At 42.3% G+C, this 19987-nt stretch overlaps 1 protein-coding gene across 9 annotated transcripts in view; it reads left to right on the top strand.

Annotated features, from left to right (window-relative positions):
* Positions 1-19777, top strand: part of LOC110526491 (liprin-beta-2) — a 37854-nt gene extending 18077 nt beyond the window's left edge. For all 9 annotated transcript variants that reach the window (XM_036980873.1, XM_036980872.1, XM_036980874.1 and 6 more), the window contains 15 exons: positions 9317-9392; positions 11113-11237; positions 11473-11540; positions 11650-11710; positions 11858-11899; positions 12095-12224; positions 13788-13923; positions 14088-14216; positions 16005-16155; positions 16653-16764; positions 16942-17030; positions 17287-17409; positions 17567-17692; positions 17888-18076; positions 18273-19777. In XM_036980873.1, coding sequence (XP_036836768.1) covers positions 9317-9392; positions 11113-11237; positions 11473-11540; positions 11650-11710; positions 11858-11899; positions 12095-12224; positions 13788-13923; positions 14088-14216; positions 16005-16155; positions 16653-16764; positions 16942-17030; positions 17287-17409; positions 17567-17692; positions 17888-18076; positions 18273-18476 — 1761 coding nt within the window. In that variant the 3' untranslated portion in view covers positions 18477-19777. The remainder of the gene's footprint in view (positions 1-9316; positions 9393-11112; positions 11238-11472; positions 11541-11649; positions 11711-11857; positions 11900-12094; positions 12225-13787; positions 13924-14087; positions 14217-16004; positions 16156-16652; positions 16765-16941; positions 17031-17286; positions 17410-17566; positions 17693-17887; positions 18077-18272) is intronic.
* The last annotated feature ends 210 nt before the right edge of the window (positions 19778-19987 follow it).

Genomic DNA, 19987 nt, shown 5'->3' with positions numbered 1-19987 from the left:
ACTTGACGCAATGTTATCGCTCTGGCTCATTTTTCAAAATAAAAGCCTGAAACTGTCTGAAGACTGACACCTTGAGGAAGCGATAGGGAAGGGAATCTATGGAACATGGAGTTTTCAAAATAGAAGCCACTTCCTGTTTTGATTTTCCTCAGGGTTTCGCCTGCAATATCAGTTATGTTATACTAACAGACAATATTGACAGTTTTGGAAACTTCAGTGTTTTCTATCCAATACTACTAATAATATGCATATATTAGCAACTGAGACTTAGGAGCTGTCCGTTTACAATGGGCACCTTTTCATCCAAGCTACTCAATACTGCCCCTGCAGCCATATGAAGTTAACAGAGAAATTGCGTTTTATTTGGTCAAACACAATCTCTTTCCAACAGTTTGCTAAGAGCTGGCAACAAGCTTCTAGGTATGCTGTTAGAACCAGTAAAGGCCACTTTACCACTTGGGTAGAGGAATTACTTTGGCTTCTCTCCAGGCCTGAGGACAGACTTTCCTCTAGGCTCAGATTAAGGATATGACCGATTTGGCTATGGAGTCAGCTACCATCCTCAGTAGTTTCTAAGTTGTCAATGCCAGGAAGCTTGTCATTATTGATTGATAACAATGTTTGCACTACTCCAACACTAAATTTACAAAACATTTTTTTTAATGCATGGATACCATGGCTCATTGTTAGTTGATTGGCATTTCCTGCCTAAGTTTGCCCACTTTGCCAATAAAGTCATTCAAATAATTATGCCATCTGAGTTCCTTTCCATTTGTATCATTGATCTTGGCTTCATAATGCAGTTTCTTGTTCTTTTTGAGTTTAGTCACAATTTCTCAATTTGCAGACAAACTTATTGGCCACTCGTTTCACCCCATCTCTTTCAACCATACCGTTTAATTTTAAAAAAAAATCCTTATCAATCCATGGAGCCACAATAGTTCTAACAGTCAGTTTCTTAATTAACAGGTGCATGTTTATTAATATATTTTTTTTTTTTTTTTTTTTTTTTTTACCTTTATTTAACCAGGCAAGTCAGTTAAGAACAAATTCTTATTTTCAATGACGGCCTGGGAACAGTGGGTTAACTGCCTGTTCAGGGGCAGAACGACAGATGTCAGCTCGGGGGTTTGAACTCGCAACCTTCCGGTTACTAGTCCAACGCTCTAACCACTAGGCTACCCTGCCGCCCCAGACATGAAATTGGAAGAAGCATTTTCATAAATTCATCAAGTGCATCATCTGGATTCTCCTTATTAATCACATCAATCAATCCCATTTATTTATAAAGTCCTTCATACATCAGTTGATGTCACAGTGCTGTACAGAAACCCAGCCTAAAACCCCAAACAGCAAGCAATGCAGGTGTAGAAGCACGGTAGCTAAGAAAAACTCCATAGAAAGGCCAGAACCTAGGAAGAAACCTAGAGAGGAACCAGGCTATCATGGGTGGCCAGTCCTCTTCTGGCTGTGCCGGGTGGAGATCACATCAGACCAACAAATGTATCTAACAGCCACATAAGAGTCAGAGCAAAATCTTGGGCAATGAGCCTGTCAAAGTGGATGTAAGCAACGTCTCCAAGCGCTCTGCAGCTTTCACGGCTGGGATATGTTATTTGCTCTTCTGGCGCACAGCTTCAGGATAGTCCCCGTGGAGGAAGATCCACAGTTGAAGTCAGAAGTTTACATACACCTTAGCCAAATGCATTTAACCTTTCTGATCTCCCCATCCCGGATCCGGGATCGTGAATACAGACTCAAGCTCATTACCATAACGCAACGTTAACTATTCATGAAAATCGCAAATGAAATGAAATAAATATGCTAGCTCTCAAGCTTAGCCTTTTGTTAACAACACTGTCAACTCAGATTTTCAAAATATGCTTCTCAACCATTGCAAAACAAGCATTTGTGTAACAGTATTGATGGCTAACGTAGCATTTAGCATTAGCATTCAGCTGGCAACATTTACACAAAAAAACAGAAAAGCATTCAAAAAAATAATTTACCTTTGAAGAACTTCAGATGTTTTCAATGAGGAGACTCTCAGATAGCAAATGTTCAGTTTTTCCTGAAAGATTATTTGTTTAGGACAAATCGCTCCGTTTTCTGCGTCACGTTTAGCTATGAAAAAACCCCTGTATCCAGGATTGTGTAAATCTATCAGCAAGCTCATTAGCATAACACAACGTTAACTATTTATGAAAATCGCAAATGAAATGAAATAAATATGCCATCTCTCAAGCTTAGCCTTTTGTAAACAACACTGTCATCTCAGATTTTCAAAATATGCTTCTCAACCATAGGAAAACAATCATTTGTGTAAAAGTAGCTAGCTAGAGTTAGCATTTCGCGTTAGCATTTAGCGTTAGCATTAGCGTTAGCATCCAGCACGCAACATTAACAAAAACATAAAAGCCTTCAAATAAAATAATTTACCTTTGAAGAACTTCTGATGTTTTCAATGAGGATACTCTCAGTTAGATAGCAGATGCTCAGTTTTTCCAAAAAGATTCCTTGTGTATTAGAAATAGCTCCGTTTTATACATCACATTTGGCTACCAAAAAAAATCCATAAATTCAGTCCTCAAAACGCAAACTTTTTTCCAAATTAACTCCATAATATCGACTGAAAACATGGCAAACGTTGTTTAGAATCAATCATCAAGGTGTTTTTCACATATCTCTTCATTGATACATCGTTCTTGGACACATGCTTTCTCCCCTGAATCAAATGGTAAAGTAGAAGCAGCTGGCAATTGCGCACCGAATTCGACGCAGGACACCAGGCGGACACTTGGAAAATGTAGTCTCTTATGGTCAATCTTTCAATGATATGCCTACAAATACGTCACAATGCTGCTAAGACCTTGGGCGAACGACAGAAAGTGTAGGCTCATTCGTTGCGCAATCACAGCCATATAAGGAGAGAATGGAAAACAGAGCTTCAGAAATTCTGCTAATTCCTGGGTGATGCATCATCTTGGTTTCGCCTGTAGAATGAGTTCTGGGGCACTTACAGACAAAATCTTTGCAGATTCTGAAACTTCAGAGTGTTTTCTTTCCAAAACTGTCAAGAATATGCATAGTCGAGCATCTTTTCGTGACAAAATATCGCGCTTAAAACGGGAACGTTTTTTATCCAAAAATGAAATAGCGCCCCTAGAGCTCTAACAGGTTAAACTCCAGTTTGCATTTAAATGTCACAGTTCCTGACATTTAATCAGACATTTAAAGTATAAATTCCCTGTTTTAGGTCAGTTAGGTTCACCACTTTATTTTAAGACTGTAAAATGTCAGAATAAGTGATTTATTTCAGCTTCTATTTCTTTCATCACATTCCCAGTGGGTCAGAAGCTTACATACACTCAATTAGGATTTAGTAGCATTGCCTTTAACATTGTTTAACTTGAGTCAAACGTCTCAGGTAGCCTTCCGCAAACTTCCCACAATAAGTTGTGTGAATTTTGGCCCATTCCTCCTCACAGAGCTGGTGTAACTGAGTCAGGTTTGTAGACCTTGCTCGCACATGCTTTTTCAGTTCTGCCCACAAATCTTCTATAGGATTGAGGTCAGGGCTTTGTGATGGTCACTCCAATACCTTGACTTTGTTGTCAGTAAGCCATTTTGCAACAACTTTGGTAATATGCATGGAGTCATTGTCCATTTGGAAGACCCATTTGCGATGTTGCTTCAATATATCCACATAATTTTCCTTCCTCATGAAGCCATCGATTTTGTGAAGTGCACCAGTCCCTCCTGCAGCAAAGCACCCCCACACATGATGCTGCCACCCCCACAACATGATGCTGCCACCCCAGTGATTCACGGTTGGGATGGTGTTCTCGGCTTGCAAGCCACCTGTAACGGTTTTCTTTAGGTGAAGTAGAGGCGGACCAAAATGCAGCGTGGTGGTTATTAATGTTCTTTAATTTATAAAGACACAACACATGAAATAAATAACAAAAACAACTAACGTGCGAAAACCTAAAACAGTCCTATCTGGTGCAAACACAAAGACAGGAACAATCACCCACAAACACACAGTGAAACCCAGGCTACCTAAGTATGATTCTCAATCAGAGACAACTAATGACACCTGCCTCTGATTGAGAACCCTACTAGGCCGAAACATAGAAAAACAAACAGACTGCCCACCCAACTCATGCCCTGACCATACTAAATAAATACAAAACAAAGGAAATAAAGGTCAGAACGTGACACCACCCCATTTTTCCTCCAAAGTAACTATGGTCATTATGGACAAACAGTTCTATTTTTGTTTTATCAGACCAGAGGACATTTCTCCAAAAAGTATGGTCTTTGTCCCCATGTGCAGTTGCAAACTGTAGTCTGGCTTTTTTATGCCGGTTTTGGAGCAGTGAATTCTTCCTTGCTGAGTGGCCTTTCAGGTTATGTCGATATAGGACTCGTTTTACTGTGGATATAGATACTTTGTTCCTGTTTCCTCCAGCATCTTCACAAGGTCCTTTTGTTGTTGTTCTGGGATTGATTTTCACTTTTCACACCAATACATTCATTGCTAGGAGAATGCATCTCCTTCCTGAGCAGTATGACGGCTATGTGGTCTCATGGTGTTTATACTTGTGTACTATTGTTTGTACAGATGAAAGAGGTACCTTCAGCCATTTGAAAATTGCTCCCAAGGATGATCCAGACTTGTTGAGGTCTAAAAAAAAATTCTGAGGTCTTGGCTGGTGATCTTTTGATTTTACCATGATGTCAAGCAAAGAAGCACTGAGTTTGAAGGTAGGCCTTGAAATACATCCACCGGTACACCTCCAATTGACTCAAATTATGTCAATTAGCCTATCAGAAGCTTCAAAAGCCATGATATAATTTTCTGGAATTTTCCAAGCTGTTTAAAGGCACAGTCAATTTAGCGCATGTAAACTTCTGACTCACTGGAATTGTGATACAGTGAAATAATCTGCCTGTAAACAATTGTTGGAAAATACTAGTTTAACAAGAAATTTGTGGAGTGGTTGAAAAGCAAGTTTTAATGACTCTAACCTAAGTGTATGTAAACTTCTGACTTCAACTGAACGTTCCTCTCAAGTTCTTGGCTCTTTCCAGAACAGCTACCTTGTTCTTGAACCTTAGGAACTTGACCACTATCGACCTCGGCCGGTAGTGGGTTTTCCAGTCTGGTGGGCCTCAATGTTGTCCATCTTCAATTTCTCAGATAATTTCCCTCACTTTGTCCCCAGGCTCCGCCCAGGTCACGTGGAGATTCTGCAATTCTGCCCACAACCATGTAGTTCCTCCTTGATATATTGATTAATCCATCATTGTTATCATGGATTCACACACAGAACTGTACTCTCTCAAGGACTTACAGACTGCATTCATCTTGACGTTCTCCTGTTTCAACTCATCGAGCTGAACCTGGGAGAACTGCAACCTATTCTTCAGGTCCTGGACTGGTTGACCATTATTTTATTAGTTGAATCCACCAGTATTTTGACAAAACACAACTCAATTTTCTTGCTGTAACAACTGCTTTTAGAACTATTTTTGTTTGTTTTAAAAGATACTTCACGTGTGATATACACCACTGTCCTCAACAGTACTCCCACCGGCTTTGGTCTTTGTAATGGTAGCTAGCAACGTAGGCTACGCTGTTACTCCTCACAGTTCCAGACAAGGCAGGTCACAGGGAAGATTCAACATGACAAACAGCAGGGATCTAGACAGCCACAAACCTGGGACAATCCTCTGTCCCAGCCGCAATGGCTAACCGCATCGCGGACTGCATTCAAGCCCTCAAGGAATACACAGCTGGCTTGATAGGCAGCTAGGTAAATAGAACTTCAGACCCGGCCTTAGTTGGCAGGATCACTGGACAGAGACTAGCAGTCCCAGCAACTGATGCCAACAGCGTTGTGAGATCCAAACTAAAATGTTAGCTAGCTACTAGAACTTTCCAATACACTTTCAAAACAACAAATCGAATCAAATGTTATTTGTCACATACACATGTTTAGCAGATGTTAATGTGAGTGTAGCGAAATGCTTGTGCTTCTAGTTCTGACAATGCAGTAATAACCAACGAGTAATCTAACATTACAATTTCACAACTACCTTATACACACAAGTGTAAAGGGATGAAGAATATGTACATAAAAATATATGAATGAGTGATGGTAGAGAACGGCATAGGCAAGATGCAGTAGATGGTATCGAGTACAGTATATATACAGTGCCTTGCGAAAGTAATCGGCCCCCTTGAACTTTGCGACCTTTTGCCACATTTTAGGCTTCAAACATGAAGATATAAAACTGTATTTTTTTGTGAAGAATCAACAACAAGTGGGACACAATCATGAAGTGGAACGACATTTATTGGATATTTCAAACTTTTTTAACAAATTAAAAACTGAAAAATTGGGCGTGCAAAATTATTCAGCCCCCTTAAGTTAATACTTTGTAGCGCCACCTTTTGCTGCGATTACAGCTGTAAGTCGCTTGGGGTATGTCTCTATCAGTTTTGCACATCGAGAGACTGAATTTTTTTCCCATTCCTCCTTGCAAAACAGCTCGAGCTCAGTGAGGTTGGATGGAGAGCATTTGTGAACAGCAGTTTTCAGTTCTTTCCACAGATTCTCGATTGGATTCAGGTCTGGACTTTGACTTGGCCATTCTAACACCTGGATATGTTTATTTTTGAACCATTCCATTGTAGATTTTGCTTTATGTTTTGGATCATTGTCTTGTTGGAAGACAAATCTCCGTCCCAGTCTCAGGTCTTTTGCAGACTCCATCAGGTTTTCTTCCAGAATGGTCCTGTATTTGGCTCCATCCATCTTCCCATCAATTTGAACCATCTTCCCTGTCCCTGCTGAAGAAAAGCAGGCCCAAACCATGATGCTGCCACCACCATGTTTGACAGTGGGGATGGTGTGTTCAGGGTGATGAGCTGTGTTGCTTTTACGCCAAACATAACGTCTTGCATTGTTGCCAAAAAGTTCAATTTTGGTTTCATCTGACCAGAGCACCTTCTTCCACATGTTTGGTGTGTCTCCCAGGTGGCTTGTGGCAAACTTTAAACAACACTTTTTATGGATATCTTTAAGAAATGGCTTTCTTCTTGCCACTCTTCCATAAAGGCCAGATTTGTGCAATATACGACTGATTGTTGTCCTATGGACAGAGTCTCCCACCTCAGCTGTAGATCTCTGCAGTTCATCCAGAGTGATCATGGGCCTCTTGGCTGCATCTCTGATCAGTCTTCTCCTTGTATGAGCTGAAAGTTTAGAGGGACGGCCAGGTCTTGGTAGATTTGCAGTGGTCTGATACTCCTTCCATTTCAATATTATCGCTTGCACAGTGCTCCTTGGGATGTTTAAAGCTTGGGAAATATTTTTGTATCCAAATCCGGCTTTAAACTTCTTCACAACAGTATCTCGGACCTGCCTGGTGTGTTCCTTGTTCTTCATGATGCTCTCTGCGCTTTTAACGGACCTCTGAGACTATCACAGTGCAGGTGCATTTATACGGAGACTTGATTACACACAGGTGGATTGTATTTATCATCATTAGTCATTTAGGTCAACATTGGATCATTCAGAGATCCTCACTGAACTTCTGGAGAGAGTTTGCTGCACTGAAAGTAAAGGGGCTGAATAATTTTGCACACCCAATTTTTCAGTTTTTGATTTGTTAAAAAAGTTTGAAATATCCAATAAATGTCGTTCCACTTCATGATTGTGTCCCACTTGTTGTTGATTCTTCACAAAAAAATACAGTTTTATATCTTTATGTTTGAAGCCTGAAATGTGGCAGAAGGTCGCAAAGTTCAAGGGGGCCGAATACTTTCGCAAGGCACTGTATATGAGATGAGTAATGTACGGTATGTAAACATATTAAGTGGCATTGTTTAAAGTGACTAGTGATAAACAATTACATAATTTGGCTGGAAATGGAGTGGCTGGAGTGGAGTCAGTATGTTGGCAGCAACCACTCATTGTTAGTGGTGGCTGTTTAACAGTCTGGCATTGAGAGAGAAGCTGTTTTTAGTCTCTCGGCCTCTGCTTTGATGCACCTGTACTGACCTCGCCTTCTGGATGATAGTGGCTTGGGTGGTTGTTGTCCTTGATGAACTTTATGGCCTTCCTGTGACATTGGGTGGTGTAGGTGTCCTGGAGGGCAGGTAGTTTGCGCTGCTGCGCCGTCTTCACCACGCTGTCTGTGTGGGTGGACCAATTCAGTTTGTCCGTGATGTGTACGCCGAGGAACTTCACTTAATACCCTCTCCACTACTGTCCCGTCGATGTGGATGGGGGTGCTCCTTCTGCTGTTTCCTGAAGTCATCTCCTTTGTTTTGTTGACATTGAGTGTGAGGTTATTTTCCTGACACCACACTCCGAGGGCCCTCAACTCCTCCCTGTATGCCGTCTCGTCGTTGTTGGTAATCAAGCCTACCACTGTAGTGTCGCCTGCAAACTTGATGATTGAGTTGGAGGCGTGCATGGCCACGCAGTCGTGGGTGAACAGGGAGTACAGGAGAGGGCTCAGAACGCACCCTTTTAGGCCCTCAGTGTTGAGGATCAGCGGGGTGGAGATGTTGTTACCTACCCTCACCACCTGGGGGCGGCCCATCAGGAAGTCCAGTACCCAATTGCACAGGGCGGGGTCGAGATCCAGGGTCTCGAACTTGATGACGAGTTTGGAGGGTACTATGGTGTTAAATGCTGAGCTGTAGTCGATGAACAGCATTCTGACATAGGTATTCCTCTTGTCAAGATGGGTTAGGGCAGTGGGCAGTGTGGTTGTGATTGCGTCGCCTGTGGGCCTATTGGGGCGGTAAAGAAATTGGAGTGGGTGTCAGGTAGGGTGGAGGTGATATGGTCCTTGACTAGTCTCTCAAAGCACTTCATGATGATGGAAGTGAGAGCTGTGAGAGCTACGGGGGGGGGGGGGGGGGGGTAGTTTAGCTCAGTTACCTTAGCTTTCTTGGGAACACAACTGAGCTCTCCCTCGTTTTGTGTTCAACAGGAAGTGACAATGGTTATTGCAAATTAATTGACAAATATGTCCTAATCCAGTTTTGCAAAGCTCTTAGATTTACCCTAAACTCACAGCTGTAATCGAAGCCAAAGGTTTTTCTAACATGGTTCGACTCTGGGAGCTGAACACTTATACAACAATGTTTACTTATTACATTTGTTTTCCACTTTGGCATTTAGTGTTCTGTGTAGATTGACAATTTAAATTAATTTTAATCCCACGTTGTATCACAAAATGTGAATAACTACTTTGCAAGGTACTGTATGGATTCATCTCCCTGTTACAGGACCGGCGTATTGAGGAGCTCACACTGCTCTTAGTCCAGTGCAGACAGTTCAGAGACGTTGCAACTCCAAGACAAGGTACCAACCTCCCCTAACATACATTGCACTACTCTAGTTATTGATTGACTGTTTTAATGAAAAGCCACCAAAGGGTAAAGCATTCCTTGCATTCAAATGTACAGTGGGGCAAAAAAAGTATTGTCAGCCACTAATTGTGCAAGTTCTCCCACTTAAAAAGATGAGGTCTGTAAATTTCATCATAGGTACCCTTCAACTATGACAGACAAAATTAGAAAAAAAAGATTTTTAATTGAATTTATTTGCAAATTATGGTGGAAAATAAGTATTTGGTCAATAATAAAAGTTTATCTCAATACTTTGTCATTGCCAACAAAGGGTATATAACAGAGGGAAAACATTTTCTGTAAGTCTTCACAAGGTTTTCACACACTGTTGCTGGTATTTTGGCCCATTCCTCCATGCAGATCTCCTCTAGAGCAGTGATGTTTTTGGGCTGTTGCTGGGCAACACGGACTTTCAACTCCCTCCAAAGATTTTCTATGGGGTTGAGATCTGGAGACTGGCTAGGCCACTCCAGGACCTTAATGCTTCTTACGAAGCCACTCCTTCGTTGCCCGGGCGATGTGTTAGGGATCATTGTCATGCTGAAAGACCCAGCCACGTTTCATCTTCAATGCCCTTGCTGATGGAAGGTTTTCACTCAAAATATCACGATACATGGCCCCATCCATTCTTTCCTTTACACGGATCAGCCGTCCTGGTCCCTTTGCAGAAAAACAGCCCCAAAGCATGATGTTTCCACCCCCATCCTTCACAGTAGGTATGGTGTTCTTTGGATGCAACTCAGCATTCTTTGTCCTCCAAACACGACGAGTTGAGTTTTTACCAAAAAGTTATATTTTGGTTTCATCTGACCATATGACATTCTCCCAATCTTCTTCTGGATCATCCAAATGCTCTCTAGCAAACTTGAGACGGGCCTGGACATGTACTGGCTTAAGCAGGGGAACATATCTGGCACTGCAGGATTTGAGTCCCTGGCGGCGTAGTGTTGCTGATGGTAGGCTTTGTAACTTTGGTCCCAGCTCTCTGCAGGTCATTCACTAGGTCCCCCCGTGTGGTTCTGGGATTTTTGCTCACCGTTCTTGTGATCTTTTTGACCTCACGGGGTGAGATCTTGCTTGGAGCTCCAGATCGAGGGAGATATTCAGTGGTCTTGTATGTCTTCCATTTCCTAATAATAATAATTGTTGCTTACCTATTGCAGATTCAGTCTTCCCAGCCTGGTGCAGGTCTACAATTTTGTTTCTGCTGCTGTTCCTTTGACAGCTCTTTGGTCTTGGCCATAGTGGAGTTTGGAGTGTGACTGTTTGAGGTTGTGGACAGGTGTTTTTTATACTGATAAGTTCAAACAGGTGCCATTAATACAGGTAACGAGTGGAGGACAGAGGAGCCACTTAAAGAAGTTACAGGTCTGTGAGAGCCAGAAATCTTGATACTTCAGATACTCAATCAGATACTTATTTTCCACCATCATTTACAAATAAATTCATTAAATCCTACAATGTGATTTTCTGGATTTTTTTTCTTCTCATTTTGTCTGTCATAGTTGAAGTGTACCTATGATGAAAATTACAGGCCTCATCTTTAAGTGGGAGAACTTGCACAATTGGTGGCTGACTAAATACTTTTTGCCCCACTGTATAATGAACTAGAGAGAGCAGAACATTTCCATTACTCATGATGGTATGAAGCAATGACACTCTTTCTGTGATAGCTCCACCCACCATCCTCTCAATATCCAATGAGAGTACTCCATCGAGCAGCAGTGAGGAACGGGAGCATGGAGTGGTGATGAGGACAGTTCCTTCTAGTGTTCTCCCTGAGAACAAAAAGACTGAGGTGGGTCAGAGGAAGGGGAATGTTCAGATAGGGGAAAAAATTGTTTTCTCAGCCCCAAGCATACACTGACAATTACTCCAGTTTTCAGTATCGGCACAATATGAAGGTAGAAAGTGCCTTTTGGATTAAAACATGTTTGATCCTGCCCAATATGGTTCAGAAGCCTCATTGTCACAATGCACTACCGTCATATTCCTCGCTCCCTGTCCTCATCTCCGTCTCTCCTCTGGTCCAGATGTCCTTCAGCAGTTCATCCCCACAGCTTGTGTCCCACCTGCCAGCCCAGAAGGAAAGAGAACTCTGGTGAGACTCTGGGAATAGATTGCCTTTTCTGGGACTTCTTTATGGGGCTGCACTAACCAATATAATTCATTGTAAATTGAATAATCAGATGATAATATATTTTTATCAGGACGCATTCCCGACTTTTATCAAGCAGTATGGACAACCTACAGAATGGATCTTCATCGAAGGTAGTGGGGACATTTTCACTTGACACCATTTACTGCCCAGAGTGAGAATATCTGTCTAGAAAGGCCATTACACTTTTCTCCCCAATCTGTATCACAGCACTGACTCCTTGTCATCTAATGACTGTTCTTCACCTTTCCTACCTCTAGCATGTAGTGGTGATTCCTGTAGAGGCTGAAGTGTCTACTGAGGTATTATTACTGTGAACAAAACTCTTCACGTTCATATCTAACCATTACTGTTCTTCATTGTGTTTGGGTCACACTTCTGACCACATGATTGTTTTGTGAATTAGAATTTTATAGGAAATAAATCAATTAATCAAAAGTAACATAAAACATTTTCTATTGGTCTAATTGTTTCATTAGTCTGTGTTTGTTCTCCAGAATAGGCCTGTAGATAACCGATGCCAGACCCTGCCGGTGAAGGCCTCCTTCCCAGAGCATAATGGAGAGGGAGAGTGCAGTGAGACACAGAGCCAGAGGTCTCCAGAGGGGAGTGAAGACGGAGACTCAAGTAAGCCTAAAGAAGCATTAACCCCCCCCCCCCCACCCCCCACCACACACACACACACACACTGTCTATTAGTGCTTCAGACACCTTCACCTCACGATATACTTAGGTTTCACTGTAGCTTATGTTGCATAGTGGACAGACCTGCTCTGAGAAACCATATCTGCTTAGTTCTGGCCCCTTCTACAACACAGAGCACAAAGCCTCAGATAGCTGATCAGACCAAGACCTGGTCCTCCATTTTGAGACCGGGAAAATACACAGGTCTCTGATCAGTGGCTAGTGGCACTTTGATCAAAGCCAATAGCGGCGAGGCCCCAGCCGGAGCAAAGGTTTTCAGGGATATTCCTGACTGCCTGACATATACCATGTTCACAACCCCACCCTCTTTCTGGTCGACCACACTGAACCCAACCCCATCCTCTCTCTCACAGACCACACTTACCCCAATTCCACCTTCTCTTTCTAAATGACCACGGTCCACACAACCCCACCCTCTCTCATGGACCACACTCACCTCAACTCCACCCTGGACTTTGGAGTGGCAGGAATCAAGTCCATGAGTATATGATCCTCCCACAAAATTAATCTATATTGGCCTCCCAGCTGTAACTGGTGCCATATTATGGATGTGGTGGTGGGATTTTGTGCTGTGCACATAAACAGGCACAGGCCCAGCAGCTGGAACCCCTTTCTATGTGCTCTCACTCCTTTTGGGTGGTCGGTTAGAGCCAAAGGCCTCCAATACAAACATGAGAAAGCAAAGCTCTACCAATCCCCTAGTGGGCCTATCAGTGAGTCTTACTGGGGTTCGACAACATATCGAAAAATACATTACAGACAAAATACTTTACAATTGACATACACATCATGTTAATGCTTTTCAATGTGTGCGTGTGCATCTATCAGTTTTTACATGTCTGTACAAGCACAAGTAGGTCACATGGAGGAGAGAAGTTGTGCCGTGAGATGGTGCTTAATACGTTTTTTTTTGTGCTCATAAGATGGAAGGGAGTCATGCATTCATGGCTCAGGGTATAATGCTGTGCATTTCCTTTCATTTGTTCTGGACCTGGGGACTAGGAAAATGTATGTCGGGGTAAATGAGTGTGTCAGTGCTCTGTGTAAGATGACAGCATACAATTTGGAATTTCCAATACATTCATGTTCCTTATATTTCAGGGATATGTACACGTAGGGTGTCCATTGCACTAGTCTGAGTTAATTAACATGTTTGTGCTAGTTCTCTTCACAGGCTATTGGCAATAAACATAATTCAGTCATTAAGATTCAAGTCTTTTTGAAGGTTCACCGCCTGTATGAAACTTTTTTTTCACCAAGATAACATCAGCTATTTGTTTTGCAGTCCTGGAAAGAAATACATTTTTTGAATGAACGAGTTGATTGTTTTTATTCTTGCATTGCACATTTTCAAAATAAACTCAAATGAAAGCTTAACCAGAACCTTTGCCCAGATGTAAACTTCCGATTTTAAATGTTTCAATGATAGATACACAACTAGAAAATAAAGATAATTTTTTGTTGATCTTTCCCCCCTTCTTACAGGAAAGACAGAGAAAATGGACGACACCTCATCCTCTGATCTTTCACCCCAGTCTTCAGGGGCGGAGTCAGGTCAACGGACTATTGGCTCACCAGAACACTTGAAGAACAATAACAGTATCAGAAAGCTCTGGGGAAAGTGAGTGGTATATATTCTTTAAATATATTTTTTAAATAAAATACATACAGTAGATTCAGCATATACCTCACCTAACATGGCAAGCTTAGGAATGTGAATGACGCCCAAGTCTTGAATATTATGTACAGTATGTCTATGAAATCAAATACAGTCCTCTCCTCCAGGATCAGGAGGACCCAGTCAGGGGGTCTGCAGGGGGAGGACCTGGAACCAAACCAGTTTAGGAGAGGGGGGCTGCGTGCCACAGCGGGGCCAAGACTGACCCGGACCCCTGAGTCTGGCAGCACTGTTCGGTAAGACTGGATTTGGGGATAACTCCTTGACACCGCCTAATTCCCCAATAGATTAGTGGCATGAATTAACAATGTAGTAACATTTCTACTAACCTTAACCCCTACTCTAACACTTATTCTAAACCTAACCGTAACCTTAGCAAACAGTTGCTTATCACCAGATGACTTGTTGATAGTTTGACCATCTGTACAAATAGTGACCAACCGCCTCGATTTGGTCTTATGTATAACAATTTGGAATGGTGCTTTTTACATTACATAAAAATAGCATAACTGGTTCATTTTAACACCAATACACCCATACATTTAATATATATACATCTAGAATACCAGGGAATTAAAAGCAGCTTTCTAAACAATGATTTTGCTTAGTTTCTAGCTTGTTAGGTGTAAACGGCACAGTGAAATGGTTACTTGCATAGTGGAGTCTTTTGTTGTGACTTGTAGCTAGCTAAACAATGAACCATAATCCCAACTCATAACATAACTATCCTGTATGAATCTACAGGTAGCTAAAGCTAACCGATGAGCTAAGTTCAATGTTAGCTAGTCTATAACTAGCAATGTAAATGGCTCTGAAATATGAAAACATTACTACACAGATCATACACACAATGTTAGCTAGCTAGCTAACAGTACCCTTTAACGGGCAATGAAAACGACGTTCTAACAGAATTAGAAATGTAGAATATCTGAAAATGTAGCTTGCTAGTCTCTCTTACCTGTATACATGGATGAATGCTTCTCCCTCTTTGTCACAAATACCATGGTTGCCCTTAGTTTGAAAATGTAATCCAGACAGGTGTTTTATTCAACAGCCTTCCTTGTTCTCTTTGGCTCCCTCTCCATTTGCAATCAAACGCCATCTCCTTAGCTATCATACTCTGCTTCCACCAGGCATTCCACTGATTTAAAAACTCGGTCCTCCAGAAAGTGGAGAGCCTTAGTAACACTTGGTCCTCCAGAAAGTGGAGAGCCTTAGCAACACTTGTGCAGATTTTTGTGATATCTTTCAAAAAAGCCACTTTAGAAAGGATTACCTAGACACATTTAGCAGCTTATGTTATAGACAGAAGAGTGCTCCATGACAGCACAATCTGAAATCATCTCTCAGCATGTCCAGCCCAACCATTCTCTCAGCCAATCATGGCTAGCGGCAGGTAGCCTGGCAGGTAGGAGCGTTAGGCCAGTAACCAAAAGGTTGCTGTATTGAATCCCGAGCTGACAAGGTAAAAATTCCGAAGCTCCGAAGACGTGGATGTCGATTTTAAGGCAGCCCTCTGCACCTCTCTGATTCAAAGAGTTGGTTATATGTGGAAGACACATTTCAGTTGAGTGCATTCAATTGTACAACTGACTAGTTATCCCCTTTACTGTCTTTTACATGGTTTAAACCAACTCGGCTCGTAATTTAACAAAAACATTATTTTTTTTTTTACAGATGGCATTACAAGTTACTTTTTAAGGCACATGAAAGTTCACATGTTCCAGAAGGCATTTCTGCCAAAAAATGCTTTTGATAAGAAAATACATAAATTACATTCAAATACCTCTCCTGTGAAGTAGTGACGTTACGAGATATGCCTAGTTTCCTGAAATGAGTCACATATGTTTGCTACTGCGCCTGTTTCAATATAGGGCATACTGTTCATATCGTATAGATGTTGAATAGGCCATATACAATATATGTAGACAGAGAACCTTGTTTTGCTTCTATCAGTGTTCTCTCTCTCTCTCTCTCTCTCTCTCAAGCATTCTTACTCTAACTTCTCTCATTCTGTCGATCAGGGATATGAACACACCATTCAGCCAGTGGACCAGAGAGCAGGTGTGTGGTTGGCTGGAGGACTATGGTCTGGGCCAGTATGTCAACCTGACCCGGCAGTGGGTCGACAACGGACAGACGCTCCTGTCCGCAAGGCCACAGGACTTTGAGAAGGTCAGCTGTACATGGTCTTTCTTTTTTCTACTGTGTCATTGACTTGTTTATTGGCTTGTTTATTGTTTACTCCATGTGTAACTTGTTGTCTGTGTCAAACTGCTTTGCTTTATCTTGGCCAGGTCGCAGTTGCAAATGAGAACTTGTTCTCAACTAGCCTACCTGGTGAAATAAATTAAATAAAAATTGTAAAACATTGAGGGAGAGAGTTGCTACTCTGAACTTAAAAACATACAGAATGGTTGCTTGTATGGTGTCTATATTAGGACAGCCTCAGGGTCACAAGTAGGTTGTCAGTCACTCAGAGCTTTTCAGTCTCCGCAGGATTCCATATGGACACTGCGTTGTCATAATACTCTCTGGAGAACATGTAGCACTGCAGGAATCAGGTTCATGTTGTTCTGAACATATAAACATGGATGGTTTGGGGAAACCACAGTAAAACCTGGCATGTGTTTCAGAACTTTATTTTAATGTAAATGTTTCTGTGTCCACAGGAAATGGGTATCAATCACCCGCTACACAGGAAGAAATTACAGCTGGCTCTAAGGGGGTTCAGTACTAAAGCCCTGGAGAAGTCCTCTGAACTGGGCCACATCTGGGTTACACGTACGTCGTCTACAACTTAAACTGTACTCTTAAAATCGACTATATTCAGACATTACCAGAAATGTGATATTTGAGGTGCACAATGAGTCAACTGCATTGTCTGTAGGATATTTTGCTGGAAAATGGTCCTTGTTTAAAAGGAAGTTAAAATGGTTAACTCTGATTGGTCACATGCAGGATGGTTGGATGACATAGGCCTTCCACAGTACAAGGACCAGTTCCACGAGGGGCGAGTGGATGGCAGGATGCTTCAGTATCTCACCGTGGTAAGGCTAAACAATGATGTCTTTTTAAGTGAATCGTACAAGAAATGTTGAGTGTAAATGCTCTCATTTGATATCACCATTAAATATAAAAGGGTTCCCATACATTGAATACGCCCTAGCTTTCCTACTGAACTACAGTGAATACGCCCTAGCTTTCCTACTGAACTACAGGGAATACGCCCTAGCTTTCCTACTGAACTACAGGGAATACGCCTTAGCTTTCCTACTGAACTACAGTATCTAAACTGTTTCCCAGAATGACCTGCTTTTCCTGAAGGTGACCAGTCAGCTTCATCACCTCAGTATAAAGTGTGCTATCCACGTCCTCCACGTCAACAAGTTCAACCCCCACTGCCTCCGACGAAGGCCTGGAGAGGAGGTGAGAGGGTGGGAACCCTGAGGTGGGGGGAGGAGGGAAATGAGTGACTGAGGGGAAAAGTTGGAATGATGGATGAGAAATTGGTTAAGATTTGTTTAACGATAAGATTTTACTGCTCAGTGGCGGAATTGTCTCATTTCACTCTCTCCCTGGTCAGAGGAACCCCTCTCCCTCAGAGGTGATCCAATGGTCCAACCATCGTGTGATGGAGTGGCTTCGGGCGGTGGACCTGGCTGAGTATGCACCCAACCTACGGGGCAGTGGGGTCCATGGAGGTCTCATTGTGAGTGGACTGCACCTCAGAACCATGCATGCGTCCCAATTCCCCAAACCTTTCTGAAGTGTGCAGCTGCACACCCCCCGTCATCTGCAGGAACACACTCTGGAAGAAGACAAGAGAATCGGGATGCAGCACTTATTAATGGTTGTGTTCCTACCTGAGTGAGCTCCAGCCCTGTCCTCTACCCCTGTACTTTAGATTCTGGAGCTGCGGTTCAGCTCTGAGACCCTGGCCATGCTGCTGAACATCCCCCCTCAGAAGACCCTGCTCCGCCGCCACCTGGCCACCGCCTTCACCGCCCTGGTGGGGACGCAGGCCTCTCTGGAGAAACGGGAGTATGCCAACGCCACCGGCCATGCACCCCTCACTACCGCCGCCAAAGTTCGGGTACGACTGCTGTGTGTCCATGGAAGAGGGCCTGTGATTACCCTATAATGTGCTGTGACTACTCTGTACATGTAATGACATCTGCCTAATTTTCTTGTATTCAGTTTTAGAAATAATACACAGTAGTTATTTTTCAATGTACATACTGTGTACAAAGGACCCAAGCTTAAGCTCTTGTCTTCCTGTATTATTTCAGCCCAAGAAGCTTGGTTTCACCCACTTCAGTCACCTGAGGAAGAGGAGGCCGGATGACTTGGGGGACTACATCTGCCCGATAGACATTGGGGGCCTTTCAGCCATGAATGGGGTTTCCCACCGGCCGTACGCAGGGGTCCGAGGCCTTAGCCCCATCCTGGACAGAGTGCCAGAGAGGCGGGAGCAGGTGGGGCCCAAAAGCTGACACTGACACTCCCCTCAGCCAATGACTGCCAATCTTATGGCTTTTAACCCTGCCCCACATGTCTATGTAAACACGCCCCCGTTCTCCCTGAATCAAGGTGCTGATTTTGTGATTCGGGGGAAATTCTAACGCATTGATTTTATCACCAAATGGTTATTTGCTGGACAAGCTACAGTGTGTGCATATAATGATGTGGATGTACTCATTGGGTATTAGCTGGACATCCTGTATGATAATTAGCTGGATTTACTTACTTATTTACTGGATATGCTTATCAAGTAATTGACCTGGATATGTTGAAATCATGACTGACCTGACCGGCTAAATGAGGATTCATTATGTTACGGTTGTATAATGGTTCCCTTTGAAAACCGCTCTCTGCATTCCTGGATAAATTAGATGGATTCAACTTTCCTATCTTCTGCCATTGCTTCAGAACATGACCCTTATATGTTACTGACCTTTGTAGCCTTCCTCCTTACCTTGCTGGATTTAGGGTAGCTTAGCTATCAACGGCCTTTCTTGAGTTATGGTACAATGTACAAAAATGAATACCAATTATATAAGCTTGTTTGATTTTATTTTGTGTTATATTTAATAACTGTAAAATTCACAAAATACAAGGTGCTGTCATGATAATTCAGGTTTGCACACAATACCCAACTCGGTTAGCCTATAATTATATATTGAAAATAAAAATAATTTGCAGGTGCTTGCTTTTTGTGTGCTGCATGTTTGATAGTGTAGTTAATTTTAATTGTAGTCCTAAATGCATTATTTATAGTGGTGAAAGATGATAGGGGTACTGGCCAAACTGAACAATGTTGACTCTTTGAAGCAAAGTGCTCTTGCTGACTCCACTATAACACACATCATGGATTATAGACAATCATAATGCTACAGCGGCATCAAACAATTATTCCATCAATGCACACCTGAATTTACAGCATTGTTACATGTATACTATCATGTGACTGGTAAGCCATGAATGCTAATGTTTTCAGATTGCTGATTAATGTTCCATCAGGACAGTTCTGTCTCCAGCTCAGACTCTGAGAACAACCTGGTGAGTTTTAGCATTGTTTTTCAGAGAACTGAAGATATGTAATTTATCATACAGTATGTCATTTTCCCTCATGGTGTGTGTGATGCTATGGCTCAAGTTACAATGCTACAGTAGGTGGAGTATAATTCCGTATGTTGGACTACTGTTGCATACCATGCTCCTCTCCATATTGTTGCAACATTATGGTCTTCATTTTATCCTCAGGTCCATCATTAAAGTCATGCGTTAACATCTGTATAGTCTACAAATGTGTTACTCCAGTGTAAAGAGACAGCTGTGACCAGATTCTGCTTTGGAGCTTGTGAGAAGCAAAACTCAAACCAGCAAAAAGCCCTCTGTGTGCTCACCCTCGTGAAGATCAGAAGTGGAGGAGGGCTCTGAACCATATTTTTAGGTCAAAACCCCACACCATTTATTCAGCTATGATAGAGGGAAATCGGTGGCT

This window comes from Oncorhynchus mykiss, chromosome 6 (genome assembly GCF_013265735.2).
Source record: "Oncorhynchus mykiss isolate Arlee chromosome 6, USDA_OmykA_1.1, whole genome shotgun sequence".
Lineage (NCBI taxonomy): Eukaryota > Metazoa > Chordata > Actinopteri > Salmoniformes > Salmonidae > Oncorhynchus > Oncorhynchus mykiss.
This window is presented reverse-complemented; position numbering and strand designations above follow the sequence as displayed.